The 9,796-nt window shown below is 46.2% G+C and overlaps 1 protein-coding gene across 1 annotated transcript; it reads right to left on the reverse strand.

Annotated features, from left to right (window-relative positions):
• Positions 1-2,894: 2,894 nt before the first annotated feature.
• On the reverse strand, positions 2,895-8,877 carry foxj1b (forkhead box J1b). Its single transcript, XM_032573324.1, has 2 exons — positions 8,038-8,877; positions 2,895-6,267 (listed from the first exon to the last, which is right to left on the reverse strand). The coding sequence occupies exons 1-2, from the start codon at positions 8,602-8,604 to the stop codon at positions 5,458-5,460; spliced, it is 1,377 nt and encodes a 458-aa protein (XP_032429215.1). The 5' UTR covers positions 8,605-8,877; the 3' UTR covers positions 2,895-5,457.
• Positions 8,878-9,796: the final 919 nt, after the last annotated feature.

Genomic DNA, 9,796 nt, shown 5'->3' on the forward strand with positions numbered 1-9,796 from the left:
CTTTTAGCCTGGAGCAGGCCATCTAAATGGAGCCTCCATTAGCATTTCATCCATAATCAGCAGCCTGAGGAAACCTGTTGAGATGCATTTCCTGCCGAAGCCCCTCCTGTTAAACCAGAGCCATTAACGGACGGTCAGCGCTCCGCGTTCTGTCCTCGCTTATCAATATGTGATGAAGCTCTGGAAACCAGAGAGGCAGCAGCTGACAACAAACGTGGAAATGTTTCCTCAAATGTACAAAGTATTTTTATGTTCAGCTACAGGAAACATGAGAATCTTGCAGATTTCTCGTGTGTTTCCTGAATCCTGTAGTTTTGTTGTATAATTTCACTTCCTGGACATTTATCATTTCGTTTATCGCGATACGTTTTATATCATGATGAGAATTTTGAATTTTTTTTTTTTCTCCACTATTTTTTCACTGAGATAATCAAATAAATATCAGTAAATTTGAAAATCACATTGAAGGCAGTTACTGTGTGCAGTTAATGATACAAGTCATTATTTATTTCACTGACTGGTCCTAAAGAAACACGCTTCACATTTTTTAAAGTGTTTGTGGAGCTTTGATTACAGTCACAGCCAAACCTAAATTTAGCTAGAGAATAAATCCTTCTTATTGTCAGTTTTATTGTTGTTATGAATCATTGTGATAAAACCTTTAAGTTCATATCGCCCAGCTCTACTTCCTGGAGTATTTTGACTTGTTGGTTGTGATTGGTTCCTTTTTATCCAAGCTGAACTCTGATTGGAGGAAAACGATCCGTCTGTCTTTGTCAGGATTCATATGCTGGACAGATTCCTGCCATACTTTATGTATGAAAGACATGAAATTTCACATCTTTTTGGCCCTCTTGGTTTTCCGTACATGAGCAAATTTAGCAATCAGCTGATGGACATAAACACAGAACAACACAAATGATTAGGGATTCACCATGAGTGATAGTTTCTCATTCCAGAGATAACACCTGGAAGTAAAACAGTCAAGTTTTCTGTTTTTAAACAAAGATATAAAACGTTGAACTGAAAAATTAAGTCAACCTTTGTCAAAATATATGAACAGAAATCTCAAATGAAGATCTATTTTATTAATGTTAAAAAAACAAGATGTCTAGAATTGATCAGGGATTTAATATGAAAAGATTTAAAAAGATTCACACCACTAGAACTGATCTCATCCTTAGAAAAAATGCCGCCAGTCCCCAGAGAGGCGGTCAGCAGGAGCCTCCTTCCTGCTGACCGTCCAGGTTTCAGGCTCTTATCTGAGCGCCGGCTCTGCGGATCCTCTGGGATATAAAACACGTTTTTTCTTTTTGCAGCAACAAAAGGATGTAATTTGTGGGTCTCGTCTTTCTGCTTCACCCAAAATGAATCGCTCAGGCCGTCTTGTTTGTGCCTGACTCTAATCAGAATCGGTGCAGAGCGCTGGGAAGGCAATAAAACATCAGCAAACAGTCGCAGTGAAGCCCGGCCTCCCAGAGGAGGCGATAAAGCAGAATAATCCGGGTCTGCTGCAGACGGCCGCTCAGGAGGTCCGCATGCTGCGCCGCCCACCAGCTAACCTTAACCCCTGACCCTTCCTCAATAGAGCCGTGGGGCCCTGCTCCACTGAGATACGTTATCTGGGCCCAGCACAGCCACACACACACACTCAGCGGGCGACACACACACACACACACCAGGCGGGCGAAGCCACCTGTGGATGGACACACACATGGAGGCTGGGGAGGAAGTTCTCCCCCCACAGAGCAGCAGCTGCTTCTTCATCACCTTCATCACTTCAGGTGACTGTCCAGATGCAGAACCCGGCCTCGTCCTGCTGCTTCAGGGAATCTGAGTTATTCGGGCCGATCCTGGCGCCGCTGGGCGCCGCGGACCGGAGGGACGTGGATAAGCCGTGTTTACGCCCCGCTTCCTTCCTCCAGTTTAATTAAAAGCAGATTTGGGATGGAAAAGCACATTTTTTATACAAGACAAGGAAATAAAGTCCTGCAGCAGGTTGAGCTGTGGTGATGGCGACGCCTGGGTCCGGTTTCTAAGTCCGGACGGAGACACTGAGCTCTGCTGCGCAGCTGGCTGAAAACTGGAACACCTCTTAGGTTTCAGGTCGTCATCAACTTCACATCCAATCACACCTAACTGGGTTCTGCTTTGGTAGAACAACGCAAAATGCTCCGCAGTTATGAGGCAGAATCTGAAAAGTGTGGCATGCATTTGGTTTCCACCCAGTTTACTTTAGAACCCTTGAATAAAATCCAAACCTAGATGCTGCAGTTCTCAGTGTGTCACAGGCAGCCATATTGGATTTTAACGCTGGGCGACGCTCTTCAGATTAACGTTAATCTGGTCGCCATCAGAACTCGCCGTCTGAAGATCCCGATGTTCTGGGCTTGGCCGGGGAAGGAAGTCGTCTCAGTCGGCGTCTGAGATCAGCTGCAGAACGCCTGAAATCTCCATGATGGATTTCTCTTAACATTTTGAAGGAAATAAGTAAAAATCGTTCTAGAAGCTCTTAAAACTTTTGTTTTTATGTTTTAAACTCAAAAAAATGTTTTTGTGCTGCTTTCTTGGCAAAGATTCTTCTGTAAAAGATTTGTTTCCTGATTAATGTAAAGTTGGTTTATGGCTGCAGTATTTTAATCTCGCTGTTCATACAGTTTACTGCTAAAACATCAGATACAGCAGGGGAGTGAAACGAGCTGTGAAAACATAAAGCTTTCAATAAAACGGTTTCTTCTGCAGTGAGTTTTTGATTACAGACCTTTTTCCTGTTGAAACAAGCAGACGAGTCCAAACTTGTCTGTTCTGATTAATGATAAACCCTGATAGGCTGTTTATCTGCAGATTACACACAGTGAGCCGGGCCACCAAGCTGCGCTGCTGTGGAGCTGAAACATGTTGAATTGACACCGTTTATTGCATTAAGGCATGATTGCATCCCAAAGCGCTTAAAAAAGTACAAATGAACACAAAATCAAACAATAATAATCAAACTTATTACAACGAGAGTCTGGCTTGTTAATAAACTTTTTCTCTAAAACTTTTCTCTCCATTTCTGATCAAATCTGTGAAAACAAACAATAGAAATAAAAGAAAGTTTAAAAAAATCATCAGCCAATCATAAAACCAAATAATCATTTTCTGATTAATCAATAAAAAAATAACAGCAAACTGCATAATTCTTCTACAGATTTGGCGCAAAATCATCAACAAATATAAATTTTTACATAAAACCATAAACACAGCGTGGATGAAGCTTACTAGAACTAGCCAGTTTGAGTTATTGCAGTGTAATGTGCTAAGAATCAGTAAAAACAATTCAACACAGTAAACTAAAACAAAACCAAACTGCTGCTGCTTATTAAAAGTGCATAAAGTTAGATTTGATGAACTTGTTCTGGTTTTATCAGGACAGATGGCGGCTCATCCTGTCCAGCTTCTTCAGCTGTTAGGATGTTGTGGATTTCTAAACTCTTCTTATTGACTCTGAAGTTTATTCATCTCCATTTATGTTCATCTTTAGTCATCAAACATAAACAGTTAGTATAAAACGTCAATGCTAATGTAGCACAGTAACATCCTGTCAGTTTTCAGAGTTTCTCTCTGGAGAGTCTGTCGATGGAGGATGGTTGTGCATCAGTCCTGTTACTATGACGACTCCAGAGCAGCCGGGGTCTCCGGGACAATCAGGTCCCTCATAGTCCTGCTCCAGGCCTCCCAGACTTTTCCATTTTCACTCCGTTGGTATTCCAGAATGAAATGGTTAAGATCTGATGGATCTCCATTTCACTGACATGTCTTCTGTCCAACCTCCTTCAACCAGGAGAAAGAATCAAAAGTCTTTAAAACACACATTACACTCCATCATGTTTTAGAGAAAAAAGAAATGAACTGATCCACATGACATTATGGTGCACCAGCACAGGTAGGAGGAGGAACACTGTTCATCTCGTTATAAAGCAACTTTCTGCTGGATTCACAAGGATGTTGCTTCAACACTTCAATCATCGCCAGCTTTTGGAGACCGATCAAATGTCTAACATGACATTAACCCTCCCCTGCAGCCCCATGGCTTCAGTAGGACAGGAGGCTGGAAACTTCAACCCTTTGCCATTTTTAACTTTGGTCCTTTGATGCTTTAGCGATTATGAAAAATAGCTGATTACTGCTGAGGATGTTTTACCAACCGTTGGTCAGTTTCAACCCAGCAGGGAAGGTTTTGTACATCATAAGACCCTACACTACTGTGGGACCCTACTGCACCCTAAGACCCTACTGCACCCTAAGACCCTACTGCACCCTAAGATCCTACTGCACCCTAAGACCCTACTGCACCCTAAGATCCTACTGCACCCTAAGACCCTACTGCACCCTAAGACCCTACTGCACCCTAAGATCCTACTGCACCCTAAGACCCTACTGCACCCTAAGATCCTACTGCACCCTAAGACCTTACTGCACCCTAAGGTCCTACTGCACCCTAAGGTCCTACTGCACCCTAAGATCCTACTGCACCCTAAGACCCTACTGCACCCTAAGATCCTACTGCACCCTAAGACCCTACTGCACCCTAAGATCCTACTGCACCCTAAGGTCCTACTGCACCCTAAGGTCCTACTGCACCCTAAGGTCCTACTGCACCCTAAGGTCCTACTGCACCCTAAGGTCCTACTGCACCCTAAGGTCCTACTGCACCCTAAGATCCTACTGCACCCTAAGACCCTACTGCACCCTAAGACCCTACTGCACCCTAAGATCCTACTGCACCCTAAGACCCTACTGCACCCTAAGGTCCTTGTACAGTTTATGCATGATGCTTCCAGTTGATGGCAAACAGAAACATCACAGAACTCTTAAGAACCTATTTAGACAATTTATCAGCAAAAAGTTGATTTGGGGTTTAGTTGTACTTTAAAAACCAAACGCCCCCTGGTGGATAGTCCCTGACAGACGATCAGGACATGAAATGGCAAAAGGACAAAGTGGTCAACATGCCTTCAGACCTTTCTGGGAAAAGATTGACTTGTGAACATCTCTGTAATAAGATTGAACTATTCTATAACTATTTATCTGTATTATTCATTAAAACAGACAACTACAAAGAAAAATACACTGATATGCATTGGTTAAGTAAATGGAACCAAAATGAATTGCTTACAGGTATGAAATGAAAGTAGATTGGAACAAAATGGCACAAAATGAACCCGGCTGCAGAAAATCACTATTAAAGGCTAGAAGAAGATGATGAGTTTACTCCCCAAATTCTGATCTGATGGGATCTGACACCTGACCCAAAGAACCCGGTTCCAGAGACATGAAGACCTGCTCGGTGTTCATAATGGCTCATCAGTGTGAATGAATAATTCAGTGGTTGCTGGATCGGATTAGAGGAGATGAGATGAGTAGCTGGTTTACGTTTCATTGAGCCGACCAGCGGTTGGACTCTTCTCCATGAGTTCACAGGAAACTCTCCGCTCGTTCCCACTGCTGCATCTCGGTGAAGAAGCCCTCGTAAAGCCCAAAGCCCGGGTCCAGGGTCAGGGGAATGACCTGCGGCTCCTCTTTAATCTCCTCCCACGGCTGCAGCGCGGCGTCCGCCGGCTGCTCGCCGAACAGCGTGGCCGACTCGTCCAGATGTTGCAGCTGGTGTTGTCCCTGCAGCAGCTGGTCCTGCTGCGGCTGCTGCGACACGCCGACGGTGCCGTCTGTGGCGGCGTCGCTCAGGTCCAGGTAGCTGTAGGACGGGTAGTGGGTCACATCCACGGCGCCGCCCCACCGCCCCGGGCCTACCGCGTGCTGCCGGCCGTTCATGGACGCCTCCACCTCGCAGCCCAGCGAGCTCAGCGCCGTGTTCAGGTCCAGATCCTCGAAGGTGCTGCAGCCGCTGCCGAGAACGTCATCGAACACAGACCCCAGGTCAAAGTCCCCCTTCAGGATGTCGACTTTGTTGGCCTCCATGGCGAGAAGCGGGGACTCGGTGGAGCGCATCAGCTTGCTGCGGTCGGTGGAGGACAGCTGCTTCCGCTTGGCGCCCGCCTGGAGAGGACAGCTGCCGGGGAAACCCTCCACCAGCTTGCTCTGCCTTGCTGCGGCGCCGCCGCTGCCATAGTGGTTGGCAGACATCCTCCTGCGCTTGAAGATGCCGTTGACGAACATGTCGGCGTACTGAGGGTCGATCTGCCAGAAGCCCCCCTTCCCAGGCTCGTCTTTCTGCCTCGGGACTTTCTTGAAACACTTGTTGAGGGACAAGTTGTGACGGATCGAGTTCTGCACCACGAAGAACAAAAAAACACATTTAACACAAGGAAAGGCAGCCAGGCAGGAACTAAAACGGTCCGTCTGTCAGCAGGCAGCAGCGTGGGCAGCGGGGCAGAGGCCGTTGTTGTTTATAGAGAAGCTAATGTTGCTAATGAGGCTTTCTAGTAACAGGCAGCTGAGAGCGTTTCAGACCTGATCAGCTGCTTAGCTGCCAGCTCTCTCAGGAGCCCTCATTAACACACACACACACACACACACACACAGGCACAAATGCATACACACATGGTCATGTTTTCATGTCTATATGGACTTTAATTGACTTCCATTCATTTTCTGCAGCCTAATCCCAACCATCACCCAAAAACAGCAGTGTCCCTCCAGGAAGCAGTTTTCCCCACAAGGATAGAAACCCTGGTTACACACACACATCCCCTGGAACACACACACATCCCCTGGAACACACACACATCCCCTGGAACACACACACATCCCCTGGAACACACACACATCCCCTGGAACACACACATCCCCTGGAACACACACATCCCCTGGAACACACACACATCCCCTGGAAAACACACATCCCCTGGAACACACACATCCCCTGGAACACACACACATCCCCTGGAAAACACACATCCCCTGGAACACACACACATCCCCTGGAACACACACACATCCCCTGGAAAACACACACATCCCCTGGAACACACACACATCCCCTGGAACAGAAAACGTAGAAGAAGAGATGCAGAGCACCTGTCTGCTCCTTAAAGGTTCTCCACATTTCCTCCCATCCAGGCGACACGTTGGGTTTTTGTTTCAACAGAAGGAAGTCGGATAGTTTGTGTGTTTTGTTTTCTGCCTCTTTCCTTCAGCTGGAAGAGTTTTACAGTTCTGGTCTGAACTTTGAATAGACCATTCTAACGTAAGCAGTAAATCAGATAACGGAGATAATTCTTGTTTGCATTCTTGAAGAGTTCGTTTATATTATTGAAAAGCCACCATTTTGAAAAATCCTTTTAACATTTGACATCCAAATAAAGTATTTAGTTTATACTTTATTAATTTGACCAAAGTCTTACCTGGCAGTTCTCCATGTCCTAAAATTATTGCTTCGAAGTTGAATTTTGAGACATAATTTGTTTTATTTATTGTTTCATTTACTGTTATTTGTAAAACGTTTTCCAGTTCCAGTTAAACGTTCTTTGGAAGTGAAAGTTAATAGATTTTTGTGTCCTTGATTATTCTGCCTTTATCGTTAGATTAGTTGAAAATGACAATATTATCGTTTATCGTGATAATTTATCATCCAGTAACATTTGTTATCAGGCCCGTCCCGACCCATAGATCTGATCTAATCCATCCCATAATATCTCTGCCTGTCCTCTGGTTTGTATCTCCGCCCATCTTCCCACAGCATGACGCTGCCACCACCATGTTTCACTGTAGAGAAACTGTTTGATTTTTGTTTCACTCTTAAAAACCGCAGATTTTTTTTTGTTAGAAACGAACTTCTCCTGCCGGCAGATCCCTTCTCCGGATCTCCGGATCTCCGGATCTCTGCTGCTGACGTTTCCTCTGATGGTTTTTATTTCAAGAACTTTGAAAATCATGTTGATTTTCCATAAACCTGATTTGTTCTGCTTTGAGTTGGTCTGTCTGTTAAACCATAAGTGTCTCTTTGCTCTGTGTGATGGTGACACTGGAGTGCCGCGCAGCTCAGTATTGTCAGACTCATGAATTATGGACGGACCGGACCGGACCGGGCTCGGTTACCTGCCAGCTGGGCTCTGCGTGTCGGTAGTAGCAGAAGTTGTCTGTGATCCAGCTGTAGATGGTGGACAGCGTGACTTTGGGCTGCTTGCTGGCCTGCATGGCCATGCAGATGAGAGAGGCGTAGGAATAGGGCGGCTTGACCTTCGGGTTGCTCCGGTAGTCCACCTCCACCGGCGGGCCCGCCTGGACCGGGAAGCCCGGTGCGGGGAGCTGGGAGAACCGCGGCGGCGGCGCGGCGGTAGTCTGGCTGCCGGAGGTGGCGGGGCTGCCCGGGTACCGCGGCATCCCGGCGGCCGCCGCCGTGTCCCCGGCCGGCGGGCTGGACGGAGAGTCGGTCCCGGTTCTGGGGAAGCCGAGCCGCCTGAGGAGCAGGTGGGGGGGGGAGGACGGGCACTCCGGGCCGGTACCGGCCAGCCGCTCCGGGTCGGCGCTCAGGATGGAGAAGTTCTGCAGCCAGTGGAGGCTGGTGAGGCTGTCATCCAGGGGGGCAGAACCGGAACCGGCGGCCTGGTCCAGCCACCTCTCCCTGAACCTGTTGGCGCTGTCTGGGCTCGATAGGACGGGCATCCTGCTGTCTGCGCGGTCTGGGGCGGCGGCGGGATTTTAGCGCATTTAAAGTTCGGTTCGCCGCTTCAAAATGTGAAAAATAAGCAAGAAAAAAAACAGAAAAGTTCACGAATAAAAAGAATCACATAAAACAGTTCAGCAAACTGACCGGATCCCTGCAGAAAGACCCGAAACTGGAAAACCTCCCGGTGCCAGAATGGAGAAGATGCTGAGAGGGAACCTGTTGCTGCTGCGCCTCTCCTCCACCTCTCTCTCCTCCTCCACCTCTTTTTCTCTCTCTCTCTGTTTCTCTGTTTCTCTCTCTCTGTTTCTCTCTCTCTCTGTTTCTCTGTTTCTCTCTCTCTCTCTCTTTTTTTCTCTCTCTGTTTCTCTCTCTCTCTCTTTTTTTCTCTCTCTGTTTCTCTCTCTCTCTCTCTTTTTCTCTCTCTCTCTTTTTCTCTCTCTCTCTGTTTCTCTCTCTCTGTTTCTCTCTCTCTCTCTTTTTTTTTCTCTCTCTGTTTCTCTCTCTCTCTCTCTCTCTCTCTCTCTCTCTTTTTCTCTCTCTCTCTGTTTCTCTCTCTCTGTCTCTCTGGTGAAGGGCGAGCAGCAGCAGAATCCGTGCAGCACCGTAAACTGGCCAGTCGAACCGAACCGGCTTCCCTTATCCAGATTCTTTCAAATATTGAAAATAATCGAACTTGTCGATTATTTTCGTTAATGATGGTTGCAGCTCCGCTCCCTGACTGATCACTAGCTGATGTTGAACTAGAGGAGCTTCTGGCCTGAAACGAGCTGAACTTTGACCTCTGGCGCTCATGGCTGTCGGACTGGCGCTAAAATCCGCGCCACGTCCCGCTCAGATCAAACCTTTTCTTCACCTTCAGCGTCTCTGTAATTAGATAAATATATAATTAGATAAACCGGTGATGTTATGAACTTTTCAGCATGTGAGTCACAATCGTCTAATTGGAAGTGATTGAGCCACAAAATGCAGATATTTGATCAGTTTTAATAAGAATGCAGTATTTTGCTAAACATTTCTTGGACAATTATAAACAAAGCATAATTTCCTAATAAAGAAATAATAAAATAAAGAAGTGTGATGTTATGCTGTCAGATGGCAGCTGATGACAGTTTTCATAATGCAGATCAGATCATTAAAAATACCAATAAAACAAAACATTTTACTGAACTTTTTAATCTTATAAAATGT

Source organism: Xiphophorus hellerii, chromosome 10, assembly GCF_003331165.1.
Source record: "Xiphophorus hellerii strain 12219 chromosome 10, Xiphophorus_hellerii-4.1, whole genome shotgun sequence".
NCBI lineage: Eukaryota > Metazoa > Chordata > Actinopteri > Cyprinodontiformes > Poeciliidae > Xiphophorus > Xiphophorus hellerii.

Bases quoted from the DNA above. Each gene is read 5' to 3' on its own strand.
- foxj1b (XM_032573324.1), bottom strand. From the start codon at position 8,604: ATGCCCGTCCTATCGAGCCCAGACAGCGCCAACAGGTTCAGGGAGAGG. The intron at 6,268-8,037 runs GTAACCGAGCCC...TTCGTGGTGCAG, and splicing joins ACGCAGAGCCCAGCTGGCAG to AACTCGATCCGTCACAACTT.